Genomic DNA, 21,483 nt, shown 5'->3' with positions numbered 1-21,483 from the left:
TCCCTCTGGTCTGCTCTGGCTTGATTTAAGCCTGCAGCTTTCCTGGGTATTTTCAGTCTGTTCCTGTTTGGTCCCGCCCGACCCTCCCTGTACTGTTATGGGTTATGGTTATTATTTGTTATTGTCACAACTTAGCAGGTGGAGCATGGGGCTGGACTCAGTCTTGGAAGAAAGCGGCCTGCGTGCCCCTTTCTCCTGCCTTGGGGAATCCCAATAAGGGATTTTGGGTGAGGCTTTGGGATCAACATGCCCAGAGTGGGGGCGTCAGGATTGCCTCATCCCAAATGGTGGGGGAACCCACGTGGCTCACATCCTGGTGCGTTCCTATACCTGCCATCCTTGGCTACTCTCTGCGGGCTTGCAAGAGTAGGAGTCTTACATCAGAACGCATGGGGTCGTTCGATGTACCTGATCCAGTCCTCATGCTTCGCCAAGGGACTTTTGAGCTGTTGCCAATGAAAGTTGTGGCCATTTTTTCTCCAAAATGGCGTCTGGTCTCTTTTGTTGTATTGGGTTTTATTAAAATGGGTGAGGGGATCAGCGGAAGTACAGTGACCTGTTAGCCCTGCGACAGCTATGATACACAAGCTGGGAAGAAGAAAAAGTAGATCAGCTCTGAATAATAATGACAAATATGCAAAGCACACTGATTCTGAAGAGGCAAAGGACAATTTTCCATCTTTTTACTCACCTGAGGTTGAAATAAGATAGCTCCTGTTCGATCTTTTCCCCACGACAATCAAATGTTATCTTTGATTTCCTAGGCAAGCAGGAATCTGATTCAGATCAGGACCAAAGCAAATGGGGAGAGGGGGATTAAGCATTCTTCCCATACTGTTTTTCTGGCCTGATGGGGAGAAGCAGTTTGCCCTCTTAGGGGAAGCTTACATGTAGACATTAGCACACATACGTCTCCCCTGCAGGGCAAATAACAGCTCACTGTAGCTGTTGCAGGCTGGGAAAACAGTGCAGTGGGAAGTCTGAATCCCCCTCTCCCTGCATGCTATGGTCCCAGCCCAAATTGGTCCCCTTGCACCTGGGAATTAAATTCTGAGCATGGAACTCCCAGAGAATGCCTCATCAAAAGGGCAAGACAGTCATGTGGGGGACACAAGTATTGTATGAATCAGACCTCGATGTCCAGGCCCTCTGGCAACCAAATGTAGTCGCTGAAGATATGAGACACACTGCAGCTGGCAGTAGGACTTATTCATCATCCATGCTATGTCTTGCTATACTCCAAACAGACAACCGGTCTAATGTGTGGTCTTTGTATAGGAAATGTCAGCTGCTTAACGCCAGGTGCTCAAAAACCAGCCCAGCTTTTTTCCAGTCCCTGGGTAAAGACACAGCACTGCTCTTTTCGGTAAAGAAAATTATTTTCTTGAATAACATGAAAGGCAGCTTTGCAAGCATCTTCTAACCATTTAGCAATCCAGGTGGAAAATCTTCCGCTTGCCTGGAGGTAGGATATGTTTGCACAAGGTGAAGACAAACATCTGGTCTGTTATGATGTGCCATGAAGAACTGGTTGTATTTATTTGCTATTTCTTGCTCACCTCAATTACTCTTTCATTAATAGTTGTTCTACAGCACTGCTTACCACCAATATCAAACCTGTAAATATGTAATTATACAGTCACATTATATCCTTTCCTAAGTATACTGGATAGGGTATCAACAGGCAGCTTTTTGCCTGCATCTTTGCATAATGCCCACCCCCCAAAAGATTGGGGTACCCTCCAGAATGGGATTCAAGACGGTGTGTAGGGCAATAGTTAGAAAGTAAAAAGTTCAATAATGAGGCTTAAAATTATGTACATTGTTCTTCTTTCTTCCATTTTATCCTCACAACAACCCTGTGAGGTAGATAAGGTTGAGAGTGTATGACTGACTCAAGGTAATCCAGCAAGCTTCAGTGTCAGAGTGGGGACTCAAACCTGGGTCTCCCACATCGTAGTCCAACACTCTAACCACTACACCACACAGGCTCTCTAATTAATCCTCTTGTAATGCAAACCCTGGCACTTCCGGGTTGGACGACCCCACCGCTCAAAGCGCGGAAGCCGCACTCCAGCTGCCCGCTGCTCGGGGGCAATAAACCCGCTCCCGAAAACATCAATAAGCGGCACCCTCGGTGGAAGAGGGGGTGCAGAATCGGGAGCCGGTGGCTGCCCTGTCATCTGAGTGATAGCCGCCGAGAAATCGGCAGCGGTCGCTCTGACGGGAGCCGCTGAAGAGCCGGCGCCATCTTAAAGGGACAGCTGCAGGATGCGGTGGTGGGATCCGATTTTAAAAGCAAGTTGCTCACAGACTTCTTTTTTCTTCTTTAAAATTTTAAACTGGGGTGTTTGGCAGAGTTGGGAAGCAAGGATATAATTCAGGACTATCTATAACTTATTACACCGCTACAAGTGAATTTTGGCTTTTTGCCAGAGGACTGACGCAGTTTAAAAACTTACTTTCAGTATTGGAAGACTCTTAAAATAAAGAAAAAGAGTAAGAAAATAGTCACAGTGACATGAAACACACCAACTGATATGTCATAGTGAGTGTATTTTCTCCAAACTGAAGTGATCCATCTGAACTAACTTTTTGAAGCTGATGAACACTCTGCCCCCTCCCTCTTTTTGGATTATTGTGGGACTCTGCTCAGCCTCTCAATGGGAGAAAAAGAGAAGCAAGTCAAGTAATCTCTTAAAGAAACAAAGCTACTGGTACAGCTTCCTCCACATAGATCTTCTGTATCTACATCTACAGTAAAACAGATGACTTCACCCTCATTAACTACATCAGTGACCACAAAGATGACTCCAAAACCTAAACCTGATGTGACACTGAATTCTGTATTTGAACTGTTAACTAAGACTCACCAAGATGTCACAGAAATGAAACAGGAGCTGACCCAAAATACAGCTACTACATCTCAGAATTCAGTTGCAATTGCTGCCCTACAAGACACAATCACTTCTCTGACTGTTAGACAAGACAAGGTGGAAGCCAAACTTGTTAAAACAACACAAGAGGCTAAAGAAATTAAGAAAAAGGTGGACACCTTAGAGATGTCATTAGCAGCTTTGTGTGAAAGGGATGAGAAACAAGAAGACCAAATGGCAATGCTTGAACTCAAAATCAAGGAATCTTCCCTACGCATATGTGGGCTGAAAGAAAAAATTGAAGGACGAGATCTGTGGGGATATCTGACAGGACTTTTGGCAGATTTTTTACAGGAAGTGGAAGAAGTTATTGAGGGGATGATTGTGACAGCCTACAGAATTAACTCTACATATGCAACTAGAAATAAAGTACCAAGGGACTGCCTGCTCCTTCTCCAGGAATCATCGTGATCTTATCCTAAACAGCCACTACAAGATACCACTCAAAGTTGAAGATGAGCCTCTGAGATTGATGAAGGAAATACCTGCAAGGTTGCTGAGGAAAAGGAAAGATTTTATGGAGATTGTGGAACGTCTAAGACTCAATGGAATACAGTTTAGATGGGAATTTCCACAGGGCATTTCTTTTACCTTTAAGGCTAAAAGGTTCAAGTTTACAGATGTGGATAAGGTCCAACAGTTTTTGCAAAGATATGATGAAGAACTTTTCAAACCAACTAAACCGACTAAACAATCTACAGTTAGAGAATCTACGGAAGAAGAAAAGGCGTCTGAAGCAACTGGTGGCGGAGGCTTACCAATAGACCCAGCAGAGGAGTCTCCGGCTGACGATAAGGAAGTCTGAACAGAGAAAAAATGAATGATTATGGGGGAGGGAGAAGGGGACAGGTTATGGGATATAGATGACAATTTTGGCTTTGGAAGGAGATAATGGTTCTAACTGAATTTTAATATGTTACAGGTTCTATCTTGGAACATCAATGGGCTGAATTCTCCCAACAAAAGGAGGAAAATATTTCACCATTTACAAAAGTCTATAGCTAATATTATTTGCTTAGAGGAAATGCATATAGTCCCAAAGGATATAGTTAGGCTGGAACAACCAAGGTTGGGTAAACTTTTTACGTCATGTAATGAAAAGAAAAAAACTAATGGAATAATTATGTATTTACCCTTACTATTAGAAAATTATTTATCAAGATACAGAAGGAAGAGTGTTGTTGGTGGAAATAATCTGTGGGTTCCAGAAAATATTATTGGTTGGAATATATACGCCTAATATTAATCAAAAAATGTTTTATGATAATTTAGCAATAATATTAGCTGAGCATGCTACAGAAAAAATGATTTGGATGGGGGATTTTAATGGAGTAATGGTACTTAAGTTAGACAGGTCTGGAAAAAAGAAAAAAGTAAAGAATGAAGATAATTACCTGGAATTTTTGATGCTCTTATAGATCAATGGGATATGTTTGATGTCTGGAGACTGACAAATGGCAACAAGAAAGGATATACTTATCTCCCCCCCCCCCAGACACCTTACACATTCCAGGATAGATATGTGATGGCTTTTGAAAGGGTTGGTAAATAGACCGGAGATGCCAGAGATTCTACCTGTCATGAGTCAGCCTGAACTCTCCTCGGAAGAAGAGGAGGAAGGAGTGGCAGAGCAGGGTGATGCACCAGTGGAAGTCTTACCAGGGCGACTGGATCATAGGTCTGAACCAGCAAAGACGGCAGATGCAGAAGAAGGTGGTACATATTGGGAAGGAGCAGAGGAACAGAGAAGGTTATCACCTCCAGACTCGCCCAGCCCAGTTAGCCGTCAAAGATCAAAGGTTCGGCTCAGTTTGCAGGAGAGGCGTCGCAGCGCGAGATTGCAGGCAATTGGTCGTAGGTGTTTGCAGGAGTCAACACCAGCGAGTGATGCAGAACAGCTGGTCCGGGAAGGGAGTGAGGAGGAACAGCCATAAATCTTAGGCTGGCCAGTCAGTCAGTGTGGGAACAACTTTGCTAATTACTGCAAGCGCTGCTGCTCGTGCTGAGATCTCTGTGCTCAGTATTATCTCGCGTAGGTGCCAGCTACCAGCTCCTGCCCTTCTGGTATCCCAGCAGAACCTGGGAGGACCGAGCCTAGTCCTTGATTCAAAGGAGCTCGTTCTGTTGAGTAGACCTGTTCCTTGTTTAGAGTGTTGCCTTGGTTACACACTCAGTCCACCCACACTACCGGGAAGAGTAAACCACGACAGGTTCTACTCCCCCCAGTACTCTCCATTGCTGGGAGTGGAGTCAGAAGCCAAGCACCTCTGCCAGGTCCCTGCCTGTACGCAACACTACCTAAGGTGTTATCAGATCGTAATGCGGTATCAGTAAAAATCAAAGTAGAAGATAGAAAGTATAAACCTTGGATAGTAAACGAATTTCTGTTAAAAATAGTAAAATAGTGGATAAATTGAAGGTGGATGTACAAAATTATTTTAACGAAAACATAGGTAAGGGTACTCGGGAAGATATAGTTTGGGATGCCAGTAAGGCGATGATTAGAGGAGTATTAATTCAACATAATACAAGATGGTTTAAAGAAAGGGAGGCAAAGAAAAAACACATTCTGGATGAAATAAGACAAGGTGAACGACAGTTTAGAAAGCTTCAGGATAAAACATCTAAACAGGAACAGCTTGATAAGATTAGAAAATGGTAACATCTGTATGAATTTTTAATATCGGATGAAATTGAACAGAAAATTATTTTTAATAAACAAAGATTTTTCGAGCATGCTAATAAGCCGAGTAAAATGTTAGCATGGCAACTCAAACATAAAGAGAAAAAAGTACTAATATCCCAAATTAAGAGGAAAGGTAAGATAACACGGGACAAGGATGAGACAATAGAAACATTTGTGGAATATTATACAAATTTGTATAGAAAGAATTTAGTTTCAGAGACAGATATGGATACTTTTCTCGCCAAATCAGATTGGGGAAAAATAACTCAGGAAAATAAAGAATTATTGGATTCTCCAATAACTAGAGAAGAACTAGAAGAGATAATAGGTAAAAGCAAATTAAATAAATCACCAGAACCAGATGGATTTACCGCATTTTATTATAAAGTATTTAAAGATCAGTTAATTCCTTATCTATTAGATGTGATGAATTTATGTTTGATAAATGGGACCATTCCTCAAACTTGGAAACAAGCAAATATAGTATTAATACCCAAGGTGAATTCTGATATATCGGAATTTAAAAATTATAGACCGATTTCATTATTAAATAATGACTACAAATTATTTGTTGCAATTTTAGCAGCTAGACTGAAGAGGGTATTGAATCAAATAATACATGAAGATCAAGCAGGGTTCTTACCTGGAGGATTAATTAGTCAGAATGTAAGGGTGGTAATAGACCTTCTAGAATATGCAGAACAAGATACAACTCCGATAGCTATGGTATTTTTAGATGCGGAAAAAGCATTTGATAATGTGAATTGGCAGTTTATGATTAAGATATTAGAATTTATGGATTTTGGTGAGAATTTTAAAACTGCCATAAAAAATGTATATACTCATCAAACTGCTAATTTGTTGATAAATGTAATGTTATCACCGAGGATTGAAATTCAAAAGGGAACGAGACAAGGATGTCCTCTTTCCCCTTTGTTGTTTATTTTGGTATTAGAATTGTTATTAAAAAAAATTAGACAAACGGATGAAATCATTGGCATACGAATCGGGAGAAATCATTATAAAGTTAAAGCATATGCAGATTACCTTGTATGTTTTTTGATTGATCTGGTTGAGCAAATTGATAGATGGAATAAAATAATGGAGGTTTATGGTCAGTTTTCAGGTTTTAAAATTAATACAAATAAAACTAAGATATTGGTTAAAAATATGACTCTCTCACAACAACAAATACTGATTAAAAAGACAGGATTTAGTATTGAACATAAAGTTAAATATCTTGGCATATGGATATCAAACAATAATCTTAACTTATTTCAAAATAATTATGTAAATCAATGGTATCAGATAGTAAAAGATTTAAAAAGTTGGGAAAAAATACCATTATCATTGTGGGGACGAATCTCAGTAATTAAAATGATGATACTACCTAAGATGCTTTTCTTGTTTCAAAATCTACCAATATTGAAAGGTGCACAGATATTTAAAAACTGGAAGAAAGATATTTTAAATTTTCTCTGGGGTACAGAAAGACATAGGATAGCATATAATAATCTAGTGGAAGTGAAAGAAACAGGAGGATTGGGATTACCAGATTTGAGAATGTATTATCAGGCAGCTTGTTTCACCTGGATAAAAAATTGGATTCTATAGAATCCGAAATTATTGGAATTAGAGGGATTTAACTTAAGGTTTGGGTGGCACGCTTATCTATGGTATGAAAAAGAGAAAGTAAATAAAGAATTTAATTCCCATATTATCAGGAAAAGCTTATTGCAAATATGGAAGAAATATAAAGACTTTTTGGAAAGTAAAACTCCCGGTTGGATCAATCCTATAGAAGCCTATATGAGAAGGGGTGTACATTTAAACTTGGATAGTAACATATATAGAGAAATAAACCTTCCATTAAAGAGTGGAGAGAAAAGCTATGGATGTATATGCGGATGGCCAAAATTACAGATTCTTTACATGGTAAAGATATGGATGAATTTTAAAAAATATGGTCAAAGGCTACTGCATATTGGGATAAATTGGCAAAAATTGATTTTACAGCTATAGTTAATGAATTATAGAGTAATGGGTTTTTTAATAAATGATTATAATAATAGATTATTATATCCTGTCATAACACCGCTCCGGAAATCCAAGGTGGTGGGCACAAAGATGGGTGGTGGAGGTTTGGGCACTATGTATTTTACAAAAGATAGTAAACAATGCAATAGCAATGGATGTAATAGTGCTCTGTATACTTTTTGTTTTTGTATTGATTTATGATTTTTTTTGTATTATTTCTTTTTTTGTGTTTAATTATAAAAAGCAATAAAAAATTAACAAAAGAAATGCAAACCCTATCTGAACTGAGGTAACAGTTTGGGGCCCTAACCAAACCAGTCAAAAAAGAAGAAGAAAAAGGGGAGAAAGCACAGTCATGCCTCTGAGCAAAGGCAAATAGCAAAATCCGAAAAGCCGAATATCTATTCAGGTTTTTCTGGAATCAGCTATTCAGCTTCGGCTTTATCCCCAGGTTTTGGCATTCGGTAAACCCAAACCTGAAATTTACCGAAATGGCTAATTTTGGGTTTATTTTTGATAGCTTCGTGGACAAAGCAACTAAAAAGCTGCAGGCACTCAATGAAGTAGATATTGTATAAACTCAGAACTCAGCTCTCTCTTGTATAAACTCAGAACTCAGCTCTCTTTACTAGGAAAGCACAGTTCCTCTGTTCTTTTATTAAGAGGATACATACAACAAAAGCTATCAATAATGCACAACAACCCAGCCCCAAAGTAGAAAGTCTTAATCTACCTGAATATCGCTATGTTGGAGTAGTTAATATTTTACATGAATTGAGGTTTATACAAGAACTGTCCTTGATATCTCTAATATGATACACAGAATGTAGAAAATAAAATCCTTTATACAATCTGACAATCTTCAGAACTGGCTTGACTTGTGACTCTTAATTAGATTGATAAATAACCCAGCTGTGGAAATAATCAGCTAGGCATTAAATGTTTTATTTCATTACTTTCAAGATGTCTACCAAATAGAAAATGTGTTCAGATATAAAAGCCTTAGCATATTTTGAGAGAGCCAGTGTGGTATAGTGGTTCAAGAGCTGGACTAGGATCTGGGAGCCCCAGGTTTGAATCCCCACTCTGCCATGGAAGGTTGCTTGGTGACCCTGGGTCAGTCACACACTCTCAGCCTAACCTACATCACAAGATTGTTGTTGTGAGGATATGGAAAAAAAGCCACCTTGGTTTCCAATTGGGGTATAAATGAAGTAAATATTTTTAATTGGCAATAAAGATAATAAAAATGATTAAAAATTCCACTTATTAGAAACAGTGATTGTAGATAAAATCATAGAGAAAATATTCATGTTCAAGTATATCTGCTCCAATTCTATTCCATAAATTAAGCCCTTGTCCTAACATAGGCTTTTTACACACGTGGTGTTACTGCATTCATTTTTATAGAAAAGTGTCACAACCCCCCCCCCCCTTAGTTTACCAGTCTGCTTTATTAACTTGGAGTGTTTCAACAAAAGTAGTGGAATGAAGATTAATAGTATAACATAGTACTTTCATCTAATAAACTTTAAGGCTCTGTTGCATGTGCAGTTAAAATTAAATCCATGGCTTCAAAACAGCTGGTTTAGTGTAGTGGTTAGAGCATCAGACTAGGACGTGGAACTACTGGGTTTGAATCCCAGCTCTGCCATGGAAGTTCACCGGTGATGTTGGGCTTGTCATAACCTAACCTACCTCACAAGATTGTTGAGAGAATACAGTGGAGGAAGGGAGAATGATGTGATAAGCCCCTTTCAGTCCCCACGAGCAACATTATTTATATAAATAAATAATGCATAAAAAATAAAAGAGGTATAAAAACTATCAATAGTTTGCTTTCACAGAACTCTCTTTTTTGTTCCAGTGCCTTATTTGAACCACTGTTGGAGTAAGAAAGGACATTGACCCTCCCCAACCTATCACTGGAGAATAGGGCACTGATCACTGAGAATGGAGCATTTAGAACACTGATAACCGGCCCCAGTTATCCATCAATGGGCACTGTCAGGTTAGATTCACACAATGTGACCTATGTGGAGTTGCTTTTTCAGTCTAAATTGTGCTTCACATGACATGCAAATCCTGGTGTTCCTCTTACTGCCCTCAAATACACTCTGGCTTGGCTAGAAAGAAGGCAACGAAACCAGCATTTGTTGAGGGAAACCAGACCTTGAGGAATCGCCTGCAAGCTGAATCCTGATTTCACAAACTAACTATAATTAAAATGGATTTGTTTGATGTCTGAACCTAGTCTACTGTCCCACCAAATATAACCTCTGCATCCAGTCATGTTAATGAGTTAGCCTGCCTTCGCTAGCCCGTCCTCCACCCATGAATTATATACACTGCTAGGGTTGTGCATATCGATATACCCAAACTGAAAATAAACCTGAAATTAGCTGTTTCGTCAATATTCAGGTTTTGAGTCAACCAAAGACCAAAACATGGGAATATGCCCGAAGCTGAATAGGTGATTCCTGAAAAAGCTGAATAGATATAGCTATTCGCCTTCTGCGGAGTCTCCATGTTGTGGCCCTTGTTGCATTTAAATGAGAGCTATCGCCTTTCTTCATATTCCTGCCCCCTGGCTGGTTTCCAGGGAAGCAAAAGGGAGGAAGCGGGCAATAGGAAGGCTCACTGGAGCGCCCCAAGTGGCCAATGACAGCAATGAATTTTGCATTGCTGCAAATCCAGCTGGTGCAATCTACCTTGATTGCAATAGAGGACAACCTAGAGAGGAGTGGGGGGAGGGCCAGGAATTTTCAGTGGCCATTAGGGACACAGGTAAGGAAGAACAGAGTTCTATCACCAATCACAGAAGGTTTTTTTTGGCTGGAATTATTTGCAAACTTTTCTGTGCTTGGCCAAAGATTATAAAAGCAAGTCTCGTTCCCAGACCAGGCCATTTGAGAGAGTTTGGTGGCATAGTTTGTCTTTAGCTCCTGCTGCCTGATTCTTCCTCTGTGATCCTGAATCCCGGTGCCTCATCCTGACCAGCTGGATTACAACCTGCTGCCTGGGTTGGATTCCTTCCTGCCTGATGCCTGGAGGAAGACATCAAAGGGTTTGAGATATCATCACTGTTGTCATCATTCTCATTGGTGAATTTAGAGAGAGGTTTTTTTTTGGCAGTTTGGTGTCTTCTTGTGTGAATTTTGAATGTTTTCTTATGAGAAATGGGAGCAACCCTTTGGGACTTCATATAATTGGACCCCCTGACCCAATCTTCACCAAACTCCGGGGTTCATGCAAGGAGAGTTCCTTCAAGCTGCCCTGAATATTTGGGAACTCTACCTCCAAGAACACCCCCAAGGGAACGTTGAAATTCCCCCCCCATAAACTATAATGAGCCCGATTTTTTTGGTAAACCCAGAAATAAGCCGAATAGCAATATTTACTGGTATGGGTATTCGGCTTATTTCAGGTTTACTGAAAAAATTGGGCCCAATAAACCCAAACCCAAAATTTACCAATTTTTTTGTGGGGGGCATAACCCTATACATTGCATGTGCTGATGCAGCACTCTAGAATCAGGCTGGGAGCAAACCCTGTAAAGACTAATTGTGTTATCTGTGCTGCACTCCGAGTATACAATGGCACAGGTATAACATCCTAGTTGTATGGATAAGCTGTAATTAACTCTTCAGTGAACTCTTACCTTCCAGGGGCATCTCCATTTCCATCAATCCGAACTTCTTCTCCTGAAACTCCAACGAACGATGAATTCAGGAGAAAATCCAAGAGTTTGCTACCATCAATGGGCTTCATGGCATCACACAGTCCAACATATCCTGGACATAAGGCATGATGCATGTTTTGTAGGCCATGGGCCATAGCGTATATGGCATTGATAACAAATCCCATTTTACTGTCCTGGACATAGTTTTCTTCTAAACTTTCGTTACCTACAAGGAGAAGAGGATCATGTTATTCCAACTATAAACTAAATGTATTCCATAGGATGAAATTTAAATATGCCAAAATATAGCCTTTACAGATAAATTTGTTGCATTAGCCAACATTATATGTTAAATACAAACAGTCATAGTATCACGATCCGTGTGTACCGAGAGAGACTGCTTTCCAAAATGTTTGATTGGAGTTTTAATTTTTCTCCTTAGTCCCTTTACTTATTTTACCACAGTAGAAACAGAGATTTATTAAATACTGTACTTGGATTGGACTTGGAGGGAAAATGGTAGCTAGGGAAGAGCTAGTTCATAAGTTTTGCTACAGTGAAGGCATAAATCTTAGATGGCTTAGTTAGTACAGAATTACAATTCTTACATTAAGTTCCCAAATTCAGTTCACAGAACTTCCTATAAATGTTCCTATTCAGACTCTGCTGCCTAGCTAACAGGGAAGTATGGAGATTATACAATCTCTCTCCCCCAGCGAACAAAGAAGTATGGAGATTGTTCCTCAAATCTATCTTTCAGTTCCCTCTATAGATCTACCCCACTTCTGTGGTAGTAATCCCTTAACAAAACCCCATATCTGGAGTATCTCCTTCCCAGAGCCTATTCCCTTGCAGTGACCTGAGAAAGGGTGCCTTTCCTCCCAATCTCTGCCTGTCACTCCACAGGAGTTGTTTCACACCTGTTTAGGCAAATCTGAACCCTCAGGTTCCCAGAGTCAAAAACAGCTACTGAACATGCAGGTTACCAAAAACAGACTCCCTCCAGAGAGAGTGAGCTCCTTAGCTCCTTAGCTGCACCCACTCCCTGCCAGTTTTTTTTAGCTTCTCTTAAAGATTAACTATTTGTTCATCACACATACCCAATATAAAGTTTCAAGATACAATCATATTCCAATTTAGAAGAAGCACATCATAAATTCTATTTTTTACTAATTGACTTTAGTCAGTTCTATTAAAGTTAAATATTCTCCTAGGAGGAAAAAAAACAGAAGAGGACAAAAAAGCATCTACTCTCTCTAGAAATGGTTGAGGAATGCTTCAAAGATCAGCATGTTGGGCCATCTTTTTAAAAAAATCTCCCATTACACCCTTTAAGAAATTTTTGTCATGTTTTTACCGTGCTTTGGTGAAGGTCTCTTGCTTCTGCTGTGTATGCCATTAATATAAACAGAAAAATCCCTATGCGGGCCAATCGGTAATATAACACACACAAAAAAGCAGCATGCAGGCTCAAATTCAAATCAAAAATATAATGAAATAAAGAAATACCTTAACAACTGGGAAATAACACATAGAGCACAAATGACTCAAGTATCAAGCAGCAACAACACAGCAAAAAAACAACACAAGTGAACCTAAGGTATCTGAAAGAGCTGTGAATTTTCCTTTGTGATGACAAGGAGGCTTGTGTTGCGTACAGGCAGGGACCAGGCTGAGGTGCTTGGCCTCTGACCCCACTCCCAGCAATGGAGGGTACTGGGGGGAGCAGAGCCTGTCGCGGTTTACTCTTCCCGGTAGTGTGGGCAGACGGAGTGCGTAACCAAGGCAGCACTCTCAACAAGGAACAAGGTCACTCACCAACACAAGTTCCTCTTCTTCAAGGTCTAGGCTAGGGCCTCCCAGGTTCTGTGGGGATGCTGGGGGGGGGGGCAGGAGCTGGTAGTTGGCACCAAAGCAGGACAATACTGTGCACAAAGATCTTGGCACGAGCAGCAGAGCCTGTACTAATCAGCAAAGTTGTTCCCACACTGAATGACTTGACAGTTCAAGTTTTATGGCTCTTCCTCAGCACTCCCTTCCAGGGCCAGCTGTTCTGCATCACTTGCTGGTGTCAGTTCTTGTAAACACTTACGACCAATCGCTTGTAATCTCGTGCTTCGACGCCTCTCCTGTAAACTGAGCCGAACCTTTGATCTTTGATGGCTAACTGGGTTGGGCGGGTCTGGAGGCTATAATCTTCTCTGTTCCTCTGCTCCCTGCCAATATGCACCACCTTCTTCTGCATCTGCCGTCTTTGCTGGCTCAGAGCTAAGCTCCAGTCGCCCGGGTAAACCTTCCACAGGTGCAGAACCCTGCTCTGCCACGCCTTCCCTCTCTTCTTCTGAGGAGAGTTCAGGCTGACTCACGACAGCTTGTAAATTTCACTTAGCTTAAGTGGCTCCTTTGTGAAGATAAGGGAGCTTGTAAATTTCACTCTGACAGCAAGCCTTGATGTGTTCTCTAGATGAAGTTACATGTTTTGTCAACGCTTCATCAGCGTTCTTTGCTGTTCTGACTTGGTTTTTCGTTGGAATTATGCATTATTTCTCCTTCCCTCGAAGTTCAACTTGGTTCCAACCCCCTTTCCCCCATGTCTTCCCGATCCTCATAAAATGAGTCAGCATTCCAGCAGGGACAGACTGTTGGGATCTGGGAGTTCCACTGGGGAAGGTTGTACTTAGGATTAGTTACAGATGCCCACTTCCACCCAGAATAGGGCTCTTCTTCCTTTCAAAGCGTTGAAAGCATTGGTGAAATGTGTAACTTCCATCTAGAGAACATGTCAAGGCTTGCTGTCAGAGTGAAATTTACAAGCTCCCTTATCTTCAAGAAGGAGCCACTTAAGCTAAGGTTTGCTGTCAGATAGGCCGGAGGGAAACCTCTCCACTCTGGTCCGCCAGCCCCAGGCCCACCCCTTTGGCCAGCAATGTGTTGCCTCTCCCCTGTTCTTGTGGGCTCACAAACAGGGCCCCAGGTAAATCTAGGGCCTGGGCTTTTTTTTTTTTTAAGCAGCACTAAAGTGCTAAAGTTCTGCTATGTGTCTCCTACCAAAACATATAAAAAGCAGATGCATGAGGCTTGACTACTCATTAAACTCAAGCTACTGCAAAACGTGTTCACACATATCACTGAAAGGATACACCACATGGATGCACAAGGGGCTCATGCATCATGTTCTGATGCTTCCATTGCTACAGATTCCAGTGGCCAAGTCCTTCACAAGTCTCTGTTTTGCTTTTGGTAAACCACCTTAAAGACTGACACATTTATTGTACCATAAATCTGGGAAATCTGTTAGACTCTTTTTTGTATTTGCTGTGCCCGTGCCATCTCAGAAGCCCCTCCTCAATTCCACACAGGAAAAGAGAAAGAGCTTCATTCATCTTTCTTTAATCCTTTTCATCACTCTGTTTTCATAAGATTGAAAATATGCTGATGCTATTATATTGTTATAAGCCCATTATGTAAAACTGCCTGCTTTGCTTGCACCTGTGGATTAGCATTAGATACACAAATCATCCCCAAGAGCAACAAAGTGTTCTTTTGATTGGGTGATACCTGTGCTTTTCTTCCACCTTTGAAAAACATTATTAATATGGTATGAACAAACATTTGAAAGGATCAGCAGAAAGATTTTTCTTTTAAAAAGAGAAAGGGAGAGAGAGAAGGTACATTGTCAGTTGCGATTTAGCATTTGTAAGCAGAAGCTGCTACTTATACTCTCTTTACACGTTCTTGAAGCAAGGTAGTTGCTGTTTCCTCTGTAGTTCCAAGAAAAGCTTACTTGTTTTTAATTTGGTGGTTTCTTTTTAGACTGCCTTTACATCAGGGGGGGGGAACCTTTTTTCTGCCAAGGGCCATTTGGATATTTATAACATCATTCGGGGGCCATACAAAATTATCAACTTAAAAATTAGTCTGCTATATTTGGTCAAACATTTAGCCAAGAGGCACGACCGGAGACGGCTCCAAGTGTCTGCCACATAGAGCGACTCACTTTTGAGCTCTGCTGTCCCCAGCTGGGCCCAAGATTCAGGCAGGGCAGCATCCTTCTGAGCTAGAGATCTACCAGGACCCATGAAGGGCCAGACCAAATGATTTTGAGGGCCTTATACGGCCCCCGGGCCTGATGTTCCCCACCCATGCTTTACGTAAAGCTCAAACGAAAAACCTATACAGCCCATTCCTGAAACCCGCAGGCAGGCTGCGGCGGCTGGCTGCGGCGCAGAAATGGTGCCGCCGGGAGGCCTCCTAAGGAGCTTCAAGGCGGCGTATGCCACCAGGAAAAAGCCAAAAGTTTCAAAAAGAGCAAGAGGGCGAGGAGGGGGGCAGCAGCGCAGGGCCGCGGTGGCACAGGAACGCAGTGCGCAGGCTGGGGCCAGCCAGGGCCGGCCGAGTCCACAGGGCAACATCCGAGGGAGGGATCTCGCTGCGGGGAGGTGGGCCACAGAATGGGGATGGGAGGGGCAGGCTACGTGAGGGGAGGGGCCGCCTCAGGCATGGGGATGCAGGGCGAAGGGAGGCGGCCGGAGTAGGGCAGGAGCTGGCGGATGGGAGAGCTCCCGGAGGGGCAGGGAGAAGGGCGATGGCAGGATCAAATATTAGGTCCAGCAGACCACTTGAAGCTAGGAAATGCTATGAAATGAACAGGTTAATCTCCTCAACCCACAGTTACAACCTGAGTTGGATCTTTCTTCTTCCCCCCAACTGTTCATCCATAAAAACTGCTTGAAAGACAATTCCTGAATCTCACAGTGTCTCCTCTGGTTTGTCCACGAGAAGCATACATTCAGATGTATACAGACCCAGATATTAAGCAACAAGAAAGCACAACACTGTGAAATGTGTTCTAATTGTCATAGTGTTAAGAAACATTTGTTTCTCACTACAGTTTCCTAATTTCATCATGTTTGCAGCAGCAAATATTCCCCTCTGATTCCTCATCATGCCAAATAGCAGGGGTGTTTCTCGACCGGGCCTACTAGGAGACTCCACCTGACTTCCCACCCCTAGTAAAACACCCAAGAAACTGCAAGTGCTCTTTTGGAGTACAACAATAACATTTAACATTGCACCACATGTTGCTTATTGGTGTTGTCAAGGGAAGCCACCATTTAATGAAGAGAACTTATGTTATCTTTGAAATACCCAGCTGCAATCAAATGTAAGCTGCCAACCCTTTTTGCTGCCATTTAGACAACGCAGCCAGAGAACTGTATATGGACTTTGTGCTTTGAGGGCAGGCTTCAAACTCTTGTCTACCTATGGATTGAGTGGGCAGCTTTAGAAGCTCCAGCTGTTCCCCTATGCAACATAAAGTTGATGTAGGTCTTGCTCATAGGACTGCTTTAGAGAAAAAGCAAGATAAAGGTGGGAAACTATACATAAAAAAATAATGTATTCATTTATAATGCAAGAAAAACTGACAGATCTATAAAGGGCACAATTATCTGAAATTAGCACCAGGAAACTTTTTCCATAGCTTTACCACTGACTTAAACAAAATCAACACTCTCGGCCATGTATGGCACCGAGCTCCTTTTTAGCTAGAGTACAATCGACTTCGCTTTTCAGCAAGTGACAAAATGGAATTAAAAACCTTTCGCATAACCTCCAGGCACCTTGCTGAGTTCTGAAACACATTAAGCATCTGAGAGCTTGTAGGGGCTCCTGAAGCTATAATGAGTTCAGAAGGCTGTAGACTTCATTTTTGAGATGTCAGTAAGAGAGGTTTCATCTTAGTTCTTCAAAGTACCCTTATTTTCCAAGCAAACAAGCATTGTCTCCTATAAATTCATGCCCTTAAAGACTTCCAGTTTTCCATATTAAACCTTGAGCGAAATCACACAGACCACTAAAGTGCTTCCTTCGAAATATAAAAAACTAGTGTTGCCAACCTCCAGGTGGGGCCTGAAGAGCTCCTGGAGTTACAACTGATCTCCAGACTACAGAGATCAGTTGCCCTGGAGAAAATGGCTACTTTGTGGGGGGGGGACACAGACTTTATGGCATTAAACCCTGCTGAGGTCCCTCCCCTCCCTAAACCCCATCCTTCCCAGGCTGTACCTCCAGATCTCCAGGAATTTCACAAACTGGAGTTGGCACTATTACATGACTGACTCATGTAATATTAATTAACAATTAATTTTAATTAGTATAGCCTGCCAATATAGTTTTGGTTGTATCACAGAAGGGCAATCATGTCTAGCGCATCAAGGGAAACATCTTTAAGTACCATTTGTTTCACAGAGAGTCAAACTCTTATTTATGAGGGGGCAACATGTCAAAATCCCATGTTTCTGTATGTGCAATGCTGCCTGCTGTATACACAACTGCACACTGAAAGTACTGGAGCTTTTTTTTTTTGAACACATTACTTGAAGCTGGATAACAGCACTAATCTCTTAGAACATTCTGCATTTTATATATATTTATATCTCACAATTATATTGGTGCATTCTCCCAAAGCACATAGGGTAAGCCCATTTTATCTTCACAACAACATTGCAAGGTAGATTTTGTGGAGAGTTTGAAAATCCTGAGGTCATACAGTGAGCTTTATGACTTAGCAGGGTTTTAGGCAGGTGACTTCCTTTGTGTAATGTACAAGCACATGTGCATTCAGTGCTTAAGATACTGTTGGTGCTACATAAAAATAATACTTACCTCTGTGCCAGTGTGGGTGTCAACATATATGACTATTTGTGAGGTCAGGCATTTTTTTGAAGATAGAGGAAAGTAACGGCATATGGTTCATCCACATGGACCCATCTATTGTATACTTTACAACATTTCACAGGCTCATTGAGGGACATTCTGATCTACTTGTAGCACAGCATGAGCCTCCCCCCCTTTTTTGTCATCAAGTCATATCTGACTTATGGCGACCCCGTAGGGTTTTCAAGGCAAGAGACATTCAGAGGTGATTTGCCATTGTCTGCCTCCATGTCATGACCCTGGTATTCCTTGGAGGTCTCCCATCCAAATATTAGCCAGGGTTAGGGCTGAGAGTGTGTGACTGGCCAAACATCACCCAACAAGTTTCCATGGTGCGAGTGGGGATTTGATAACAACATTGCAAGGTAGATTTTGTGGAGAGATTGAAAACCCTGAGGTCATCCAGTGAGCTTTAAAATTTAGCAGGGTTTTAGGCAGGTACCTTCTTTTGTGTAATGTACATGCACATGTGCATTCAGTACTTATTGGTCCAACATCTTAACCACTACACCACGCTGGCTCTCTACACCACATTATTATACACCATGTGGGCTCTTTTCTACATGACATCTATATCCTGTACTGGCTTGATGTTCTTTCTTCCAGTTAAAGATAATGCTCAAAACATATAACTTTCTGATACTGTGTTATCACGTTTAACTGTTCAAAAAGAACCTCACCATCTGCAGAATGTGAAATGGCAAGGCTTATTCTTTAGTGTGCATTTACATGCATGCAACCAAAATACAAGATGCATCTTTCTATGGATTTAATTTTCATGAGACCTGGAGAAGCAGGTTGAAATCTGAAAAATTGCAATAATTGTATTGCAACTTTTACTCTTATGCAGCCAGCATTTCATCAAGGCTCTTCAAAAATCTTCCTGAAGACAAAATACGGATAGGGATTTATTAGGGACAAGTGCCCAGAAATCAAGACTGTCCTGGTAAACAAGGATCCTTGGAGAATTTGCATGTTTTCTCTATCCTCCCTGAAATATACGCCTGAATTCTAAGAAGCAGCATTTGCACAGTGCATTCTTTTTGTCAGTGAAGATTCCTGTAATTTGCAAGATTAACTTTCATCCTTCTCATCACAAGCTTCTGACAGGCACGGCTTTTATGTTTTCAGTGGGAGAATATTTGAGTATGAGGTGCCCGCTCTTGCAAAAGTAATGAAGAAAGCAAGTCCTAAATTTTACCTCATGGTTTTCCAGGCACATGTGGCACTATGGCTTCCATGAAGTTGCATATTCTGAGAGAAGCTGATGCACATGAACACATAAAGGAGGTGCCTTATACTGAATCAGACCTTAGGTCCATCAAGACCAGTATTGTTTGCACAGATTTGCAGTGGCTCACCAGAGTTTCCGGCAAAGGTCTTTCACATCACCTCCTACCCAAACCTTTTAGCTGGAGATACACTAGCAATTGCTGCATTAAAAAGTTAATAAACAGTATTTCCAGGGGGCAAAACCCAGAAGAGATTAAGGCTGAATTAAAGTTTGTATTATCAAATAATTTTAAAATCAGGCACTTACATTTGGTATTTTTTAAAAGTGCATTAGCAGTGATATTAAACATGGTAAATCAGAGCTACCTGTGTAGTCGCTTCCTCTGCGTTAAGCCAAGTAGAATGGACAGCCAATGAGTAGATAGTTATTATGCATCTATAGATTAGTTAGAATATTTTACTGCCTGAGCAGCTTCACAGGAAGGCAAGAAGCAGTGACTCTACTTCCCCCATTCCTAACCCCTTTTCCACCCATCTGGCAGAATCACTGTTCTTTTTACAAGGCCATATTAACGCCTGGCCGCTTTGTCCTTCCATTCTTCCGGGAATGTAGCAAATTGGCAAGGTCGACATGCACCTACTTTGCCCAAGCACGTGTTGACCCTTCCCCCTTTCGCTACATCCCCAGGTTTTCCCATTCCTCAGTTGTGCCGACTTAAGTGGAAGGTGTGAAACAGAGGAAGGAGTTTGCTCATGCATGCTCAGCGCCCGGGTCGACTTCCCGCCGGGAGACTTCTGGGCCCTTTCCTCACCAGGTAGAAGCTACTGCCCGGCCCCGGGGAGCAGCAGTGGTGGCACCTTCCCCCCCATGCCTCCCCCCCCCACTGCTAGAAGCGTGCAGTGGTGGCAGCTCCTTTCTCCAGCCACCACAGCCTCCACTTGCTGCCAGACGCTCCCCCCCTCCACCCAGGGACGGAGGGGTGGAGGAGTGCAAAGCAGCAGCTGCTCCTTCCGGTGCAGCCTTCATGTGCTGGGCCATGCGGAGCTTGAGGAGCATTGATGGCAGGCGGCGGCAGAAGGAGGGGAGGCCAAAATGCTCACACTGTTCTAGTGAGCGCCGGGAGCCCACCAGCCCAGGGTGTGGAGCTTCTCCAGCAGGGCAACTGTGCAGCACGCCCAGAAAGCCGCTGACTTGGGTGCCTCGCTGTGACAACCAGCTCTTGCATGGCCCGGCCTCAGCTTCCACTTGCCACTTCCACTCCCCTCACCTCCACCCTGGGGCAGTGGGGTGGAGGGGGGCAGCAAGGCAAAGGGGCAGAGACAGTGAGTGCTTCCACTTGTGCAAGGACTGCTGCACATATGGAAATCTTCTGTGGGCCTCACCCTTAAAGTTTCCATTCAAGCAAGTATTCTTCTAGGTATGCGATCTCCAAATCATGAGAATAAGGAAAGCTACACAGACCACTAATACTTTGAAATCCAGCCTACTAGCTGTTAAGATCGCAATGTTAAAAGAGATAACCACACTTACTATCTCAAAATTCCTTCACACAGCAGAACTGCATTTGTTCTGCCCACAAGAGGGAGCATTCTGTTCTTCCTAACATGATTTTTTTTTTGTGTGGTCTTTCTCAGGCACATGCTGGAAATTAGGGGAAGTAAAGCATGCTTCAGTGACATTTATATTTCTGGTCTCTACATAATATTGGAATTAGAATGTCTCACCCCCCAGTGGCAGAAAACAAACAAGCAAAATCTTAGCATTAATTCATTCTTACGCCTCCCTTCTTTTCCTTCTCCCTTGATCCAAGACTGCGGTCATAGACCAAATAATAAATTAGAAATTATAAATCATTCTTAATTTTCAAGAAACAATATTAGAGTTGTGGAAAAATGGAGGCCTGAACACAGATGATGAGGAAAGAGAAAATTAGTTAGCTCAAAGTACCTTAAATAACAAGGTCAATATCAGTTTTCTTGGGTAACTCTCGCAGCATATATTTCATGGTCATTTTGCATATGTGAATCAGCTGGGCTGCATATGAATCAGCTGGGCTGGGTGATACAGGTAGAGTGTTAACTTTTGCCTTTCCTAAAACTGCTGGGAAGCCTCAATTAACTGAGGATTAACTAACTGAGGTTGCTGGGAGAGGATTGATTGCTGGGCCTGTGGGAGAGAGGGTGCTTAAAGC

At 42.0% G+C, this 21,483-nt stretch overlaps 1 protein-coding gene across 2 annotated transcripts in view; it reads right to left on the bottom strand.

The window, feature by feature from the left end:
* The window catches only part of GRM1 (glutamate metabotropic receptor 1), a 350,797-nt gene that overhangs the window by 55,593 nt on the left and 273,721 nt on the right, over positions 1-21,483 (bottom strand). For both annotated transcript variants that reach the window (XM_056852641.1, XM_056852642.1), the window contains exon 4: positions 11,321-11,567. In XM_056852641.1, the coding sequence (XP_056708619.1) occupies positions 11,321-11,567 (247 nt within the window). The remainder of the gene's footprint in view (positions 1-11,320; positions 11,568-21,483) is intronic.

The sequence above is a fragment of the Euleptes europaea genome, chromosome 7, assembly GCF_029931775.1.
Source record: "Euleptes europaea isolate rEulEur1 chromosome 7, rEulEur1.hap1, whole genome shotgun sequence".
Classification (NCBI taxonomy): Eukaryota; Metazoa; Chordata; class Lepidosauria; order Squamata; family Sphaerodactylidae; genus Euleptes; species Euleptes europaea.
The sequence above is the reverse complement of the archived record's forward strand: the minus strand, read 5'-3'. Positions and strand labels throughout refer to the sequence as shown.